General features: G+C 42.1%; 4 protein-coding genes and 2 long non-coding RNA genes across 7 annotated transcripts; 3 read left to right on the top strand and 3 right to left on the bottom strand.

The window, feature by feature from the left end:
* Positions 1–17: 17 nt before the first annotated feature.
* Positions 18–700, bottom strand: LOC116199259. Its single transcript, XR_004155508.1, has 2 exons — positions 559–700; positions 18–451 (listed from the first exon to the last, which is right to left on the bottom strand). It is a non-coding gene; the product is annotated as an uncharacterized LOC116199259 (long non-coding RNA).
* On the top strand, positions 627–2385 carry LOC116199257 (geranylgeranyl diphosphate reductase, chloroplastic-like). Its single transcript, XM_031529557.1, has 2 exons — positions 627–1449; positions 1610–2385. The coding sequence occupies exons 1-2, from the start codon at positions 660–662 to the stop codon at positions 2179–2181; spliced, it is 1362 nt and encodes a 453-aa protein (XP_031385417.1). The 5' UTR covers positions 627–659; the 3' UTR covers positions 2182–2385.
* A 419-nt stretch (positions 2386–2804) lies between these two features.
* LOC116199256 (probable apyrase 6) lies at positions 2805–6483 on the top strand. Its single transcript, XM_031529556.1, has 8 exons — positions 2805–3546; positions 3739–3851; positions 3966–4073; positions 4578–4632; positions 4999–5157; positions 5347–5444; positions 5553–5749; positions 6123–6483. The coding sequence occupies exons 1-8, from the start codon at positions 2949–2951 to the stop codon at positions 6394–6396; spliced, it is 1602 nt and encodes a 533-aa protein (XP_031385416.1). The 5' UTR covers positions 2805–2948; the 3' UTR covers positions 6397–6483.
* A 1190-nt stretch (positions 6484–7673) lies between these two features.
* On the bottom strand, positions 7674–10616 carry LOC116198502 (NADH--cytochrome b5 reductase 1-like). Its single transcript, XM_031528666.1, has 9 exons — positions 10425–10616; positions 9507–9648; positions 9344–9434; positions 9156–9233; positions 8894–8974; positions 8714–8803; positions 8507–8572; positions 8169–8255; positions 7674–8081 (listed from the first exon to the last, which is right to left on the bottom strand). The coding sequence occupies exons 1-9, from the start codon at positions 10531–10533 to the stop codon at positions 7989–7991; spliced, it is 837 nt and encodes a 278-aa protein (XP_031384526.1). The 5' UTR covers positions 10534–10616; the 3' UTR covers positions 7674–7988.
* A 569-nt stretch (positions 10617–11185) lies between these two features.
* LOC116201493 (nijmegen breakage syndrome 1 protein) lies at positions 11186–16060 on the top strand. 2 transcript variants are annotated; one of them, XM_031532744.1, is made up of 14 exons: positions 11186–11431; positions 12159–12212; positions 12338–12581; positions 12811–12899; positions 13359–13489; positions 13716–13762; positions 13842–13950; positions 14037–14123; positions 14344–14506; positions 14605–14999; positions 15081–15142; positions 15235–15337; positions 15438–15496; positions 15605–16060. In XM_031532744.1, the coding sequence occupies exons 1-13, from the start codon at positions 11395–11397 to the stop codon at positions 15489–15491; spliced, it is 1575 nt and encodes a 524-aa protein (XP_031388604.1). In that variant the 5' UTR covers positions 11186–11394; the 3' UTR covers positions 15492–15496; positions 15605–16060. The 2 variants fall into 2 exon arrangements, with proteins under 2 accessions (XP_031388604.1, XP_031388603.1); XM_031532743.1 differs by having other exon boundaries at positions 12156–12212.
* A 378-nt stretch (positions 16061–16438) lies between these two features.
* LOC116201494 lies at positions 16439–17260 on the bottom strand. Its single transcript, XR_004155885.1, has 2 exons — positions 17073–17260; positions 16439–16925 (listed from the first exon to the last, which is right to left on the bottom strand). It is a non-coding gene; the product is annotated as an uncharacterized LOC116201494 (long non-coding RNA).
* Between the last annotated feature and the right edge of the window lie 1017 nt (positions 17261–18277).

Here is an 18277-nt window from a genome sequence, read left to right as displayed (position 1 = left end):
CGATGAATTTCGAAGAGTACAACAAATGACAGAGCTGATCTGATCTTATTAAAACTAACAAACGCGACCAAATCAAAGCATGGGTTCGAGGAAGAATCCAAATCCTAGAACAAATCATCCTGTCTGTAACCACATTATCTCCAACTAATCTTTCCCTATAACGTTTCAATCTCGGACTTGATCGAGCAAACAGAAGCTAATCCTTCAATCAGAATTCCAACATAGGATGCCAGAGCAAGACAAATCATGCCATGTATTGTCGAATACTAGATCTACATTCATTGCTTGGGTCCAGGTTGCGATACGGATACATTAACCGAGGGGTATAAACTGAAGTATCTGAAAGTTTTACCATGTTGTTCGAGGAAGCTTTTCTTTTAGTCCTCTGCAACACAAATGGCAATCTGCAAGCGAAGGAGGATGTCCAGTTCACCATTGCTGCTGCAAAAAGCTTTTAATAATCACAGAAAAAAAAAAAACATAAACAGAGGTCGTCGGATTAAAGACAATGAAATGCAACTTTGTCTAAAATATTAAAAAAATAAATAAATATTATACCTTCGACTTTGTCACTTTACTCTCACTACTTGGGCAGATTTGTTTACTCTTCTTCTTCCCATTGCTCACTCCATCACCAAAACCCTAGCTTTATCCCTCCAATGGCTTCCCAAGCTGCTCACCACCTTCACTCTCACTTCACCTCCCTCCCACTCCCAAGCAGAAGACCAAGAAATGGATACTCAGCTCCACGCTCGCTCACCGTTACTGCCTCCAAAAATCCGCCAATCCAGGGCCGGAAGCTGAGGGCCGCTGTGGTCGGCGGCGGCCCAGCAGGCTCCTCCACCGCCGAGGCCCTGGCCTCCGGGGGCGTCGAGACCTTCCTCTTCGAGCGGAGCCCAGCCGACGCCAAGCCCTGTGGGGGCGCCATCCCGCTCTGCATGCTCGACGAATTCAGAATCCCGCTCCGGCTCGTCGACCGCCACGTCACCGAGATGAGGATCATCTCCCCCTCGAACCTCACAGTCGACTTCGGCAAGACCCTCCAGCCCGGCGAGTTCATCGCCATGGTCCGCCGCGAGGTCCTCGACTCCTTCCTCCGGTCCCGCGCCGAGTCCGCCGGCGCCAGCCTCATCACCGGCCTCGTCACCGATCTCGAGGTCCCCACCTCGGGTTCCGCGCCGTACGTCGTGCACTACATCAGCAACAGCTCGCGGCGGACCCTCGCCGTCGACGTCGTCGTCGGCGCGGACGGCGCCAACAGCCGAGTCGCGAAGTCGATTAAGGCGGGTGATTACTCGTGCGCGATCGCGTTCCAGGAGAGAATCAGATTACCGGACGAGAAAATGGAATATTACCAAAATCTCGCCGAGATGTATTTGGGAGATGACGTGTCCCCCGATTTCTACGCTTGGGTGTTCCCCAAGTGCGATCATGTGGCCGTCGGCACAGGTACGAACCACGGAACAAGAAACAAAGTTTAGGGAGCAAATTTAAAATTTGAGTTATTTTTAGGGGTTATATTGAGACGAAAAACAAAGTTAAGGGGGAAGTTTGAGTGAATCTCGAATTATGATATCGCCAGATTTTGAATAACGAATTTATCTCGCAGGTACGGTCTGCTCGAAGCCGGACATAAAGGCTTTCCAGAGAGGGATGAGGGAGAGAGTGAAGCCGAAGATCGCCGGCGGGAAGGTGATCAAGGTGGAGGCCCACCCGATACCAGAGCACCCTCGGCCGGTGAGGGTCCTTGGTAGGGCCGCGCTGGTTGGGGACGCGGCCGGCTATGTGACGAAGTGCTCGGGCGAGGGGATATACTTCGCGGCGAAGTCGGGGAGGATGTGCGGGGAGGCGATCGTGAAGGCGTCGGAGGGGGGGATGAGGGCAGTGACGGAGGAGGACCTGAGGAGGGAGTACCTCAGGGAGTGGGACGCGAGGTACCTGAGCACGTACAGGCTGCTGGACCTGTTGCAAAGCGTGTTCTACCGGAGCAATGCGACGAGGGAGGCGCTGGTGGAGCTGTGCGGCGGGGAGTACGTGCAGAGGATGTCGCTGGACAGCTACATGTACAAGAGGCTGGCGGCGGGGAACCGGTGGGAGGATGTGAAGATGGCGGCGAACACTGTGGGCAGCCTGCTGAGGTGCCAGATCATGGGCCGCCGGATGGAGGCTCTCAAGGCCTGAGAGATTGAGAGAGATTTTCAAATGACTTCCATTTTTATGAGGAAGGAGGCTATCTCCTCTTATTCTTCATTTGAAAAATGGAGGGAAAATTGAACTTTGATATCTAACGTTATTCGACGAACCCAACTTATGTTGTAACCACCGGCAAATAGGATCGAGATCTGACTGGTTCGAGCAAGATCGTCGTTGGATGGTTGGGGGTAACATGCTAGCAATCAGTTTTAGCATCAATGACATGACGAGATCTCGATGTCAGTAGACAAGCCTATAAACTCGAAGCACTAAGGTTAAACTTACCGATTCGATTAAGGTTACACTCGCACTGGAAAATGGAGTTCCTCTAGAACATCAGACATCGTGCGGACGCCCTTCCCTTGGATCAATTTGCTAGAACATGTGTGATAAATTAAGAATTTGCTCGATCACGTCACCGGAAACAAGGAGCAAAAATAAAGCCATTTTGCTCCTTAATTATCATGGCCCGGACAAATCTTAATTGGACCGTCCAAAACATCCTGCTGGACCGGATCGGTTTTGAGCCCATTTCGACCCATCTATACATCGGTCCAGTGCGTTCCGGTTCGGTCCGGTCTACACCAACTCGTCTTCTTCTTCCTCTGCTTACTCCGTGTTCACAGGTGGAGTTAGTCGGATATGGCCACATGATCTCCGCGGCAGACTGAGATCCTCCATTGACGATCCGTCCCTCGGCTCACACTTCTCAGCTCCGTCCGAGTTGACTCACCTCCCCATGCCCGCCGACCTCCATGGACTACTCGAACCTCCTGCCCCGGTCCTCCTCGGCCGCCTACTTCCCGCCCCACCGGACTCAGCTCCACCCCCGCATGCACTCCTTCTCGTCTACCCTGAGCCCTAACCCTAGGAAATCCCCCTCCAAGTTTCTCCTCCTTCTCGTCCCCCTCTTCACCGCCCCCTTCCTCTTCTTCCTCTTATCCACCGCCCGGTCCGTCCACCGGTCCTCCAAGTTCACCGATCCGAAGCCGACGTTCTTCGGCGCTGCAATCAATGTCGGGCTCTACTCCTCGAGAATCCGCGTGTTCGAGTTCGTCAACGAGGGGGAGCTCCCGACGGTGGCGGTTGACGGATCCGCAATGGTCCGGGCTGGTTTGGCGCACTTCGGGGAGGAGCCGGAGAGGGCGGGGAGGGAGATCTCCGAGATGGTCGAGTTCGCGGAGGGGAGAGTGCCCGTGAAGGAGTGGAGTAGCACTAGGGTCGTGCTGTTGGTGAGCGGAGGATTGGATAGGGTGAGCTCGAAGAAGAGGGATCGGATTATCAAGTCGTTCCGACAGGTTTTGAGGAAGTCGAGGTTTCTCTTTAAGGATGAATGGGTTCGAGAAATACAAGGTAAGTACTTGTTCAGATATGGTGCAAAAGCCTTGTAACGAAGTTTCTTGTGTGTTGACTTTTAAAATGTTCTTGCTATCTCTTTCATTGATTAATTTTCTTAAAAAGAGCCATTGACATTGAGGAAGTATGACGCAAGAAATGAAGCAAATCAGATGGATTGACCCAGACTCGAATTCGATACTGATGCAGGAGGAGATGAAGGTGTTTATGCTTGGATTGCTGTTAATTATGTCCTTGGAAGCTTGAGAGGTGAACCTCGGGATACCACTGGGGTAATTGAACTTGGTGGTGGCAACTTGCAGGTTTGTTTTCGATTACTGGGAGTTTAGTTTATCGAGATGACTCTCGCTTGAGTGGTATCATTAGTTATCGCAGAACACACCAGGTTGAATACTGAGCATTTCGGGTACCTGCAGGTTGCATATGCCCTGAGAGATGCAACAGCATTGCAATCTTCACGGATTATCAGATTGTTCGGAACTAATTACAATCTATATACTCAAAGTTTTCCCCAATTCGGCCAGGTGTTTCCCATGTAATGTTTCAATATTTAATCTTTATTTCTTTTAAATCAGATTTATGTCATCGAACCTCCCCGTAAAATTTACGTCTAGAGCATTTCTTAGTAGTTGGAGATGTAAATATGATGATCTTAATGCTTGGATGAGTCATAAATATCTCAGAACCCTTGCTACATAACATATATGCCTTCCAATGGCAGTAGTTGTATTCAAAATTTTTCATTTTATTACTTCAGGATAATCTCCAGATCAATGACATTGTAGGACTGGGATAAGGAAGATCTACAAATTTGCATTTTTCATACTACACTTTGGATTATTGGTGTTTGGGAGACATTTGGATGACCTGTTTGCTTGTATAACTTCAATGCACTATATTACCATCATATATGCAAAAATTTCGCTGCCCGTTGTCTGCCTCAAGCCTTTTGTTATGTAGAATGTTTGAAAGATCAAAAGCATACAGAAAAATGTGCTTGTTCACCTTTAACCAATTACTTTATGCAGGACACCGTGTGGGAATCCCTCAATGAGCTTCACAAATCTAAAGAGTTGACTTCTTGTGAGTTTTGCAAAGGCTTCTCATATGATATTAGCTATCTGGGTTCATTGCTTGTTTTATTGTAAATATGAGCATGAAGAGATCAGTATTTGGGACACATTGAAGTGCTGTAAATGCTTTAAGTTTATAAGTAGTTAAACCTAATCATAACAATCGCTGCATTTGTTCTTTTAACCTTGCTCTGGCTTTTAATCATTACATGACTTTTTGTTTGCTCCAAATTTTGCTCGATGTTATCTGAAAATGGATGTTGATTGCAATAATTGGGGCTTTTGGAAAACCTCCCAACTAATGGCCTGTCGTTAAGACAATAACAACATGAACTCTATTACCAGATGCTTAAGACAATTATATCAATTCTTGCAGCTTCACAATTGAAGGAGATGCTTTCTGGTAACCCTTGTGTTTCCAGAGGCTATGAGCGCTCACCAGATGCTAGCGATACTAAGCTTGTAAGATCTAATACATCTGGAAACTTTCCTGCATGCAAAGCTGAGGCCTCAGCACTGCTGAAAGCTAGACAAGGTATAGCATCTGGAGCTTCTTTATGCTATCTATCTTCGACTTTGTGAGCTGTTCATTGTCCAATGTTCCATGTAATTAATGATATATTCTGTTGTTCTTTCAATAGCCTTCTGACGCATAATTCCATTTCTTGTGTTTGAAACAAGGGATCACTGTCCGGCACTTAATTCCCTTTGCTCTTCCGCGCAGATAAATGCTCGCAACCACACTGTAAAATTCTTCAGCCATCCTTTTTGAAGTTACAGGATAAGGCAAATTCTCTCGAAAGCTTCTTCTATACCAATGAGGTAGGTGAAACAGTGGCATGCTGCATAAGCTGATCCTGCATATAGCTCGTGTTGGCATAGTTAATAAAGCCATGATCTACAATCTCTTTACTGTACCTTCTACTACAGATTTTTGGGATATTCTCTAGCACAGGCTTGTCTGACTTGAGGGCAGCAGGTCAACATTATTGCGAGGATGACTGGAACAAGTTGAAAAGTCAACACAACAACGTTGCTGACAGGGATTTGCTGAGATATTGTTTCTCTTCTGCATATGCCGTGGCACTGTTGCATGACAGGCTTGGAATTCCTTTAACCGGTGAAAGGTAAATAAGAGCAGCTTTGCTCCTTTAACTTGATTAATTTCTTCATTGATTAGCTAGTCAGTTCAAATCTCTTTTATTTATTTATTTATTTATTTATTTTTTTATGTATGCCTCATAGCACATGATCCTTCAGTCAGATTCATGACACAGATTTAAGACTAATTTGCTAGTAAAGTGTAATCTAGCTATCCTTGTCACAAATGTGTGAAGCTATAGCATAAGATTACTCGATATATCTGTCTCCCTTTCCCATGATTCATAAGTGGTTGCTTTGAAGTTTCTATCGGTAATTTCAGTAAAGGTTTTAGAATGATGAAACTTCGTCTAGAATATTCTCTTTGTTTTTAGCTCATTGAATGATGACTACTCGCAGGATTGAAACGGCGAACAGGACTGGTAATATTATTCCTCTTGACTGGACACTCGGAGCTTATATTGTCCAAACAATGGTGGATCCCGTGTACTCAGAACAGGACAACTTTGGCCAGATTGTTGGGAACGAGTCAGTCACATACTTCTCGTTATTTGCCATTCTTTTGGTAGTCGTTCTAGCTATCGTATTGATTTTTCAATGGCGAAAACCTCAGTTTAAGACGATATATGATCTTGAGAAAGGGCATTATATTGTCACACGTGTACCGAGGTGATGATTTCCTACATTGTTTAGTTTGCTTGATTGTATGTATATACATTAATGCACGAAATGAATGGAACCAAATTTTTGTTCACGAGCATTTTCGTTTCTCCTGTTTTTCCTGGCATGAGCTACTTAAAGAAGCCATGAACTTTATCGTTTGGGTAAACTCGGTTCAAGGCGAGTTCAGGCCAGCCTCGGTGATCCAATTAACTCAAGTTCATGTAGATCTGACTTGATCAGCAACATTTCTAAGGATTTCACCATGAGCATCCTTTCTCATTTGCTGCTTAATTGTAAACCTTGGCCGTGTTTCTTTTTTCCTTCGTCATCAGTGGGCTAAACCACCCTTCGTATGGCACCTAAATCCTCTGCCGAGGGCCTTTCCAAGATCTTCCTGGGCGAAGGGGTTGCAATGGCATTACATGATCGGTTCACAGATTTTCATGGCAGGAGAAAACATTTATCAGAGGAGATTGCGTTGTGCTTGAATAGGAGAAGGAAAACGAAGAGAAGACAATCAACGTGGGTTGGTTTCAAGTGGTTCAAAGCTTATTTTGCTTAAGTAAGGTTTCGGGTTCGAGTTCTGTGAGTACATAAAATCCACGTTGAGAGAGCTTTACTCTTCAATGTATTGACCCGGCTTGGGATCCAATTGGGCTTTCAAATACAGGGTCCACGCCGAAAGATAACAAGGGGAAGACAATCCTGCATTTGTGCAACATCCATATTGCTTGCTTGTGAACTTCATATTTTGGGGCACATTGGGAACAAGGGGAGTAAACGAGTCAAGCCAAGCCCGACTATACTAGGCTTAAGCTTGACTCATTTAGTAATTTGTGAGCTCGAGCTCTAGCGAGCCTATGCCTTTAAGCTTGGGGCTTGGCTCGGCTCGTTTAGACCCGCCAACAACTAAAGCTCGACTCATATAAGCTCGTGAGATCGAAATCGTACAGGCTCAATTGTTCAAACTCGTTTAGGCTCTCAAAACAAATTCAATAATTCTACTCTTACAATCTACACAACAAACATCATTAAAATATAATTCAAGTATCCAACGATGATATTATTATTATTATAAAATAAAAGGCTCGTTTACACTCGCGAACTTCTTGAGCTAAATACCATTGGGCTTGGCTTGGCTCGGCTCGTTTGACTGACGAACTCAAGCCGAGCCAAGCTCGAGCTCATTAAGATCGAGCCGAATTCGGACTTTCGACAAGCCAAGCCTGGACTGTTCGTGAATCATCTTTATCTCATTTACATCCGTAGCACGACATATGATCAGAGTGCTTTTCTCGGAGAATCTGTCTCCATTGCTGTAATATTCTGTTAATCAATTCAAATTACAATCATTTGCTAATAAAACAACATACCAATACAACTCAAATTACTCGGTCCTACGTCGGCGGGATTAAGGCAAGTACCCCTTCCAAGGTATCAAGAAAATGAAAATAGCTCAGCGATATGAGAATCAAGTGTAGAAACTACTGTGAGGAAAGAATCTCCGGTCACTCCCGTAATTGGCATTTAGGCCAAGAATACAATCTCAACTTCATAAGTGAGGCGGACAATGATTGAGAAAAATGTAGGATCAGCGACTAGTTAAAACTGAAACTGCATCTGGGAAGTGTACCCAAGTTCATTGAGGTGAACTGCCATTGCCTTGTTCATGGGTGGTGGTCCACACCTTAAAATCTGCAAAATATTTAAGTCGGTTTAGTTGAGAATAAAATTGAGGGAGATGGTAGAGAGAGCCGTAACGAAAGATAATTGAGGCACAACCTGGATGTCAGAGGCCGGTGCAGGGCAGTGAGCTTGAATCATCTCCTTAGACACGTAACCAACTCCACCATTCCATCCTTCTGGTGGCTGAAATTTTGCATCTCAAGGAATTAGAGAACAAAAATACTCCATCACAATTGTGCACAAAAAATGGAAGGGGACATCAATGGTCAGAGGCACTAACAGTGCCGAGAATATCGACAGACTGGGGTATAAGGATATATCAACTAGATAACAAAACATATTTATAAACTAAAAAGTATCTGCATTTTTCATCTCCATAGAAGCACAAACACATAAAATAAACCACTATAAAATTTGTCAAGCATACAAAGTACCTGATTCAGAACATAATAGATACTGAAGCGACCTGGAAACCTTCTTGCCATATCATCAAGCTCCTCCTACGATGGATAAAATAACTATATTGTCAAGAAAGTCAACAAGCCCGTAATTTTTTCGAGTATGCTGAAATGTGTTTGCACTACCACTACGCAATAATTATTTTCAACAACCAACCACAACCTGGAGAGGGAGAGAATTACCTTCAAAAGAATGTCCTCATAAGTAACATTAGCATATATCAGACATGTGTTGGTCTTGTCAATTGGGTTTTCCAATATGGCTCTGGCAACCTAAGAAATCAACTAGCAAACATATGAGAGACCAAACATAAGGCTATTATGCAGCCAATAGCATCAATTCTCAATGCTAATTTTTTTCACCTGGAACATTGGAGTAATGCCTGTACCTCCAGCAATCATTCCATAGGCCCTAGCTTGGCCAGGCTGGTACTTGAAGCGGCCCTAGTATTAGAACAGTAGCACAAGACATATGTCAAATAAACACTAGCACAATCCACTATAATAACTTTACAAACAATTCCATAATATGCTCTAGTCGCATTTGAGTTCTACTCAGTCATTCTCAGTTCTCACATATATGAAATGTTAAAACTAAAAAACAGGTAAAAACAAGGAAATTTACTTTGGGTCCTTTCACAGCCAAGTAATCGCCTACTTGCATCGTGCGGAAATGGTGAGACATCCTTCCTTGTGGATACATCTAAAAGGAAAACAAATAAAATTTGACGGCAGTATAAGTGAGATATCTAAGAAATGAACTTTTGCAATGACGTAATTTCAAGGGGGAAATACAAGGATTACTAGGAGAACCTTAATAACTAAGTCAAAGTATCCAACGTCAGAATCCAATGTTGTCGGAGTGTAAGGCTTGATAACGTCTTCACCTTGACTATCCTTTCCTCTGCCAAAAGTTGTAAGGGAATTTTCAAAACGTAGCACTTGCAACTAATCATGAACTCATGAAGTTTCAAACCTGCAACTCATATGTTGGCCGATAGGTAGCCCTAGTACCGAATCTGGAGTTGGAAGAGCAAATGTAAATTTAGCCACGTTATGGCTGAGCTCCGTGCGCTTAACGAGTTTGAATTCCTTGAATTTTTCAGGATCCAAGCAACCTGAACCAGTACATGTCAAATGAGGACAACTAATTGAAAAAGAAAACTAAAAGCAAAAGAAAAAAGAATTTCAGTTGGATTGCCCATTCTTAATGTTTATGCTGCCTGCTAACATATTCTAATTGTTCACCGAGTGACAGAGTGACAGAATATAGTGAAACAAGCTTTTCTATGAAAAATATGTTACTTGTAAGTTGTAATCTCGAATTTCCAACCTAATCTGGTTTGACAAAAATCATGCGACGCATGATTTTTCTCCATCACCACAATCAGCTCATCCCACATTGTGGGTTTCTTAGCTGAATCAGCTAAATCTAGCTCCATTAATTCATCCCTGCCTCATATATTCCTCCACCGAAGTCAATCTTCCGATCTCTCTTCAAGAACATCAATATCACAACAAATGCACCGTCGGTCGATAAAACTGAAGCATAACTCTCTATCCGAACGATGAACAAACTACAGCACCTTCCGCTCACATCACTCCATCAATGCTATTAATTTCTCAAACTTTCTACTAATACAGCTCAAAGCACCGGACTACGACAACAGCTGCCCAAGATATCCTCGAAGATGCAATTCTCAGCAAAATCATTATACAGACATGTTCGCAACAGAACATAATACTGGAATCCAATTCGATCGCAGGAGGACTTAGCGGCCGAGCCAATCACGCAGTGATTAAGCACATCGAATCGGAAAACCAGGCAGCGCATGTAGAACAACATTCGTACGGAAATCTGCTAGTAAACAGGCGTACGCGTAGAAGAAAGTACCTTTAGGTTTCTTGTGGATGTAGAAGTAGTAGGCGGTGCCAGCTCCAATAGCGACGAGAGCCACGGCGATGCTGATCATCTCCGCCCTGTGAGACTGCAGAGAATCCATCTTCCGAGCTCCGGACGGACCCTTCAATGGCGACGAAGGAGAGGATTTCAGCAAACGCAGGAGGAAAGGAAACCCGTCGGGCACTCTCCTCCAGATTATAAGGGTGACCGGTTGCAGTATGATGGACGAAGTCTCGGCTGCAGGTGATTGCAGTCCCCCGTTGAACCACGGGTGAAACGGAATCCTTTGCCACGTGGCAGGCTATGGAGCCCTCTATCTCTAGATTCTTTGAGATACCAAATTGGAATTCGGATCTGCTGCAGCCGGAGCAGGGGAAGCATTGATTTAGCTATTTATAGTAAAAAATAACTTCATCTCATGGGTGTTCCACTGTTGGACGCGCGTGGTCCTGCAGCCCACTATACCATCCAACGGTGAAAAAATTTCATATTACGATAATATTGAGTCATATTAAAATTTCTTTTAAGATATATCGAACCTTCGGTAAACGTGTCTCTCTTGATCTTCTGGTGTTTGGTTCTCAAGAAACCCGATGGACATCACTTTCAATCAACTAAAATACTTCTGGTAGTCCAGAAATTCCTAGTTTGATTTTCGTTCTATTCTTACCAATTTATTATATTCTATTTTTTTAATCAAAGGGCCCAGGAACCGGCTCAATTGGGCCCATTTAGGCCCAATGTTGCAACCCAGCGGCAGCGAGACCGCCGTCTCCGCCAGTACTCCGCCGTACAGCTCCGTGTACTCAACCCGCCACAGCGGCGACGCTGGAGCTTCAAACGTGAAGTATCATCATCGTCTCCGGAAGTTCATCAGACTGAGGAGATCGAACCTTTTCCCGCTGCAAGGTTCATCGGACTCTTGAAAAGTGTAGATATCCGTTTAGGGAGAGTCGCAGTCATGGTGTGGGGCCTCTTCCCCGCGGATCCTCTCTCCGGTAAACCGACTCTCTCTCCTCTCCATTGCTTAGTGCTTGCTACGACGAGCAAGCGCACATATTTGATGAAATTCAGTCGAGTAAATTACGCCATTGCTTTGAATAAGCTCGAGTATGTTGATTCTGGCCATCTCTAGAGCCTGAGATATGGCGCGGATGATTACAATGTGTATAGTAGGAAGACCATAGCTTTTCACTGGCTGAGAAGTGGCGATTAAAATTGGATGCTAAGTTTTAGCATACATCGGCTCCGTGAAATATTTTCCAGTTCAAGTTGAAATGGATATACTTAGGATTGTATATGGAACAGAATCTCGAGCTCTGAGCTCGAATTATGTCATGTTTCAGTATTTTATGGCTCACGTCGACTGAATTGGACTTTTATCACTGTGGTTGAGGGAAATTGGTAGATAATTGCTTGATCTAGCAGGCTTGAGCTTTCAGAATAGTCGGTAGTGAACCTTTGATCGGTGTCATATGGTACTGGAGTCCGGCTTTGAAACAATTTCATTGAACTAATGCTCTTCTGTTTCTCTCCCTTCATATATGCCAAGGATCTGCATACATTATATCTATATACCTCTATGCATTATGCTATCTAAGATCAAAGCTTGAATGAGAGAGTAAGCATAATATCAGTTTCTGTGTTTTTACGGCTGCTAAACTCATGAAAGGTCATTGGCAAAGTTTTTTCATCTGTGACATTTGGTTTGATGTTTCAAAGCAGGTGAAGAGAAGTATTACATCTTCTCAAAGGGAACTTTCAAAGTGGGCAGAAAAGGTGGGCGCCTTTTATTTCAGTAGAGCAACTATTGACTTTTCTTTTTTTGATCTTCTCTAGTTTTGAAGCTAAAAAAATCATCTGCTAGCTGTTTCACAGTTAATTTTCTTTAAATGTCTTGGTAGGTTGTGAGATAATTGTGAACAAGGACAAAGGGGTGTCTAGGGTCCATGCTGAGATAATTGTTGATACAATTACTTCTATGAGTCCTGGGGCAACTGAATCTCCTAAAGTCAGAATAAGGGATCTCTCGAAGTACGGTACATTTATCAACAAAAATCTTGGTTCAGAGGAAAAGGTTCATGAGAAGGAGTCAACTTTGAGAAATGGTGATTTGGTTTCATTTGGAGCTGGGAAGGCAATCTACAGGTACTTAGCATCTTCTTCGGTTTTCTCATTTACATGAATGGAGATTTTGCTTGCAGTAGGGTAATTAGCACTTGGAACGAATATTACAAGTTCTAGTTTTGGCTACATCAGTTTTGACACTTGCTTGTTCTTGGTACTTTAGATGTTTGTCATGATTGGCCCTGTTGTAGGGCATTAATTTTATAATATTCATATAAGATACTGAAGTCAATATTACTAAGTTTTGCAGGTTTTCGTTTGTCCCTCTGGTGGTTTTGGTTCTTTCCTCAGAACTCTCTCAAGTGGACTGCCAACTCCGTGAGAAACTATCATCTATTGGTTAGTGATTAGTTCCATAACCTAGTGTTTGTCCAGCTTCAACTCGGTACATTTGAAAAGATTGGCATATGGTATTGTTGCTTCCACAAGAAAAGATTTACATCCAGAGTTTCATTCCTGCCCCTGGTTTTCTCGTTTCTTTTGCTCCTGCCGTTGTTTTTTCTGTTGAGCACAATGATGGTAAAATGTCATAGCTAGCTACAATGCGAGGAGAGAGATTTTGAGAGTGGGAGAGAGAGAACGGAGATCAAGTATCACTATTTCAAAGTATCTGTTGTGCGGCTTATGTGTATGCATATCTAGATAGTCTATTATGATCCCCTTTTGCAGTACATGTCTCTTAAAGGGATATATTCAGAAATGTCTTGATCTTTGTAGACAGAAGTTCAATTAGTCAACCCTCATAGAAGTAATGCATTTTCATGTTGCCGTCTCTTTGATAAATCTTTTTCTTTATAGGTGCTTCCACGGTTGATCATTTGAATCAAGATTGCACCCATGTGCTTGTTGATCAATTTATGGAAGTGAATGAAAGTATACTTGATGCTGTTGCCATGAAGAAACCTCTTGTTCTCAGCAGTTGGGTAGAGGTAAGTGGAGAATAGTTTCGTCTGTCATGTTCAAAAAGGAACAAATCAATAAATGGACAAATGAATTTTCTACGACTTTTCTCAGTATATGACTGTTTTTATATTAAGCAGAGAAACGTATTACCTCTCTTCTTGTGCTTCAGATGCAGGAACAAATCAATATGAATTTTCTAATTTACTGTTGATTCAGATCTAATGTGCTTATCTAATGGATGACCATGTTTAGTTTGTTGCAGAGAAAAGCATCAGAAATGAAATTCCGAGCTGCAGTGAGTAAGTTTTAATCTATTTCAAACAAGTATTTTATGCAAGAGAGCTTTTGAAAATGACAGCCTTCCTTTTTCCTATTCAGCCACTTTCCATCATTATCAGTGGGAGGAGTCTCTGTCAAAGTGACAGACCCTAAGACTCGTGAAACTTGTTTGGAAGGATATACATTTGTGCTTGAACCACCACGAATGGTGATACTTGGACCCTCAAGTCACTGCAAGAAAGTTTTGAGCTCTCTTGTCAAATTTGAGGTGTCTGACTTTCTACTTTTGTACAGTATAAATTTGGGCATAAATTGCAACTGCTATTGGACGTTGCTGGCGCAAAGAGAGTATCAATTGATAACTTCTGCTCTTCTAGTCAGGTATTTAACATCTCTTGACCCCTTTCTATTTGAGTGGCTGAAATTTCTCTAGGCTTTCGCTCATCGGGGATGGTAATGCTTCTGCATCATCACATCAGTTGAATAATGTTTCTTGAAAAACCTGTGACATTACTATATTTCCTCTTTCTGGTGACCACGAACCATTCCTTGTTTTCTCAACTGGAATTCTCCTTGTTTCATTATTGTGAAACTGCTGCAGGGTTCGGAAGATTTAGACAATAGTCGAGTGGCGTATGTTAACACTGAAGAATCCCAGGGCAACCGTATCAGCAAATTTTCATTGCACAGGGTGGATGAGAAGGATTTATTACGTGCCATATTATGTGGTCATCTGAATTCATCTTTGCTGAGAGCACCGCCTGGTAAACTTCGAGTTAAGGTTTAAAAGAGCTCCAAGGTTCCTGAACCAGAAGATCTGGTGAACTAAATCGAATCTCTCCCTTGCTATTTCCCTTTGCAGTTGTTGTCTCATCCTCATGCTCTACAGACGAGACAGTTGTAGCCGATTCTGATTTAGAAGATGAGACGTCGAGGCCAATCACACTCGATGAAGCTGACACGCCCAAACCTGTGCACGAAGCAGACACAGTTCACATGGAAGAAACCACCGAGAACAAAGAAAATGCTTTGCCTGGTTATGCCGCTTTGAAATCAGAAAATGCCCATTCCATGTGTGAGGAGAAGGTTAGGAAGAACAGTGATGGCTGTGTGGTAATAAGAAGGGATAAAATCGATGAATCCGATGAAGGAACTTCTGATATCATTTACACCCAAGATATCATAGTAAGAAATATGAATGTACTGGCAAGGAGTTCTCATGATTCTGCTGAAGTAAATTTTAAACGCTTCAGAAAGGTAAGGAGGAATTAAGTATCTACTCTTTTTGCTTTCTCTGAGCATAATGTCAGTTGATTCGGTTTGTGGAATGAATTTCAGAGGCAAACTCCATCAGGAAACAGCTTCAACAATCTTGTGCCCTTCTCGAAATTCCCTTACAAGTATAATCCTCATTCCCTGCCTTTTTCCATTCTATGTTGGCGTTTCTGCTAGTCATCGAAAGGAGCCCCATGAATATTCGTTCTCTGTTAAGGGATTCGGACTATGGAAATGAGGAAGTAGCAGAGTCTGTGAAAGAAGAGAAAAGGAGAAAGCAAATGGAAGCAATTGCAGAAGACTTATTTAATAATGAGAGGGTTCGTAATAAACCTATATTCTCGGCTGCTCTAGCCTTTCTGGAAGTTATTTGCGCTGATCAGGCTTTAATTGAGATAGACCAATTTTCCGATTGTACAGGGAAGAAAGCGGGGATTCGCAGGTTCTCTTCACGGACTTCTTACTCGAGGCTGATACAGGTATATAATATTTAAGTGCTATTCAAAGACTCGTAAGCCTTTACTTTTGAAACTATGTTGTTCTGCACGATAGTACTTTTTATGAGTCGAAACCAATAATTGTTGTAGGTTCTGAAGCAATTCACCAGCAGTCTTGCCTGTATTTGTGGCAATATGCATAGACAGATGACTTGGCCTCATATTTATCAGCGACAGCATATTTTCAATTGTAAGGTCAGCTCATATTTTAATTTCCTGGACAGTTCGCAGAACGTCCGGAAACAAAACTAGAAACTACGTGGTATCAGAACATATATGTAAAAAAGGAGTGCAGGAACCTATTGGCCCGTTTTTTTTGTACGGGTTTTGCAGTAATTAAAAGAGTGTGCATCTTTCAAACCGAGGTTGGATAGATCAGCATAAGAAGAATTAGGCCGCGGAAAGCAGCTGTATAGAGTTGGGGTGGCGATCAAGTAGTTCTCTTTGAGTGTGTGAGGGGCTAATATTCATATTAACTGTTGCAACATAATACTAATGTTTTTAATTTAAATTTCCATATTTGTTTAATAAATAATTTCACGATCATTGCTAAAATTTTATGATTATATTCAGCTAAATGCGTTCTACAGGTAATCACCTAAGAATTTATGCATAATATAATAATGTTCTTTGAACAATGGATTTTAAGTTTGGAACTGTACTATTTCTTTAAGCAATATATGTAAAACATATTCTTTTGGGGAGACTTGTTAGGTTTAATAATTGCTTGAGACTATAATTTTGAAAATTTGGAAATTATCTTCTAATATTTTCGATTATTTATCTGATTCTACGATTTATAAATTGTATAGATAATGTAAAATTGTTGCTAGTTTTGTGATTTTGATTTTGTTTGGATACGTGATAAGTGCGAATATGTGCTTGAACTCATAACCTTTATTATTTATATACTGGAAATTCAAATAGCTGGCAATTTGTATTCAGAGATATTGTATTATCGGAACGATTGGGGACTCAGGCTCTCCTGGCATACTTTCGGGTATGAATTACATTGGTCGATGTACGGTATCGGATCGATCAGCATGAGAAGAATTAGGACAGTAAAACGCATGTTAGCTAAAAGCATCTTAATAATTACATAAAGAAAGGAGTAATCAAGCTAAACGTGTATCGCATAGATCATGACAATACCAGTCGGCTCCGAGGCAACGATTCACATCCTTAAAACTATAATCATCATCGTTTTCGGTTTTCCTAGTCATAGTGTCAATGCATCCACAAACGATGAAGTCCTTTAAATAAGACTCATGCCGGGTGATTTTTTCCGTCTTCCGCAACAATCTGGGCAGTGGTTTTGTTCTTGATCCTCTTCGGCATGGGCTTCTTCTGTCTCTTGCTGATTTTTCGGACCTTGACGTAGCCCAAAATCTTCCCGCATTCTGGACAAGACCTGCAACAACGAACATGTTCATCCAGGATCAGTCGAATCAACAATTGCACGATTGCATTGCTCGGCTATTTATGAGCCTGATCGATCGTTAAACTAACAAAACAAAGAGAACAGTTCAACCACAGATATCACGGCCGAGTAACTTACTTGGTGCCGGCTGTTATGTCCGGGACACACCTTATGAGACAGTGGCTGCACCACATCTCGAGTCCTTCTATCCAAAAGGGCGCCGGAATAATTACCCGATGCCGCAGTCGGGATATACCTAGAGAGTGATTTGTGAATTCATTATATACAGCTGCTGTTTGAGAGTTAGGAATTTGAGATTGCGTGGGGCTGCTGTTTATATAGCCCTAATTATCTGATTCTTGGGCCGGAAGGAACTCGCGACTTTTAAAAATATATATACATATTCCACGATCAATGATATCGGGAATCTCTCCACTCGGTTTTCTCTCTGGTAATTTTTTTTTCTTTTAAATAAAAAAACAGGAATCTTCTTTTTTTGTGAGTCGATGGAAATTACTTCAAAAATACAAAGACTTTGCTGACTAAATTTACGGTCAACGATTTTATTTACTAGGCGAAGATTAAAATTATGTTCACTTGAACAAGAGGTCTTATTCTTAATAGAGTAACACATAACACCGACTCGAAATTAAGAAATTCTACGTTCAATTCTTATACCTCTTGATTTCGTTAGGTTTCGCTTTATAAATATATAAATAAATATATAGATATATATATATATATCCATGTTTACTACTATCATATACTTGGTGGTCCTATTAGGTTCGAGTGTGCTCATTTTGCAGTAGAAATCAATCCGTGCCAACAAAATCGAACTTTACATTAGTCTTTTATGCCCCGTTTGGAATCGACTCAATCTAATCATAAATGAATTATGCTCGTCGGAATCTCAATGAATTTAATTTAGATGAATTGCATGCTTGTAAATTTATTGATGTAATATCCGCAGAGGGTTTTGAAATTATAAATCAATAGCGTTATTTTTAATGGAATTTAATTTTGGGCAAGTCTCCTGATTTTTGCTTGATTTCAGTTCCAATCACATTTCATGTACAGTGCCATACAGAAAACCAAATCACACATGTGATATCAAACTTAAAACTGATTGATATTTCCTGATTTCCTCTTTATTCGGATCGACATTTTAACTCGCTTGAAACGGGCACGAATGTATTCCGGCGAAGCTCTGACCATAAAGCCTAGCTAAATTTATGTAGAACTTCAGTTTCTACGCATGATATCCGAGTTAGAACCAAACCATGCTCGAAAAATCTAAAACGAAAGAGCAGATGGGTCCTCCCATGGCCCGATCCGCCCCGAGT

The sequence above is a fragment of the Punica granatum genome, chromosome 3 (genome assembly GCF_007655135.1).
Source record: "Punica granatum isolate Tunisia-2019 chromosome 3, ASM765513v2, whole genome shotgun sequence".
Classification (NCBI taxonomy): domain Eukaryota; kingdom Viridiplantae; phylum Streptophyta; class Magnoliopsida; order Myrtales; family Lythraceae; genus Punica; species Punica granatum.
Note: the sequence above shows the minus strand (reverse complement) of the source record. Positions and strands in the feature narration are given on the sequence as shown.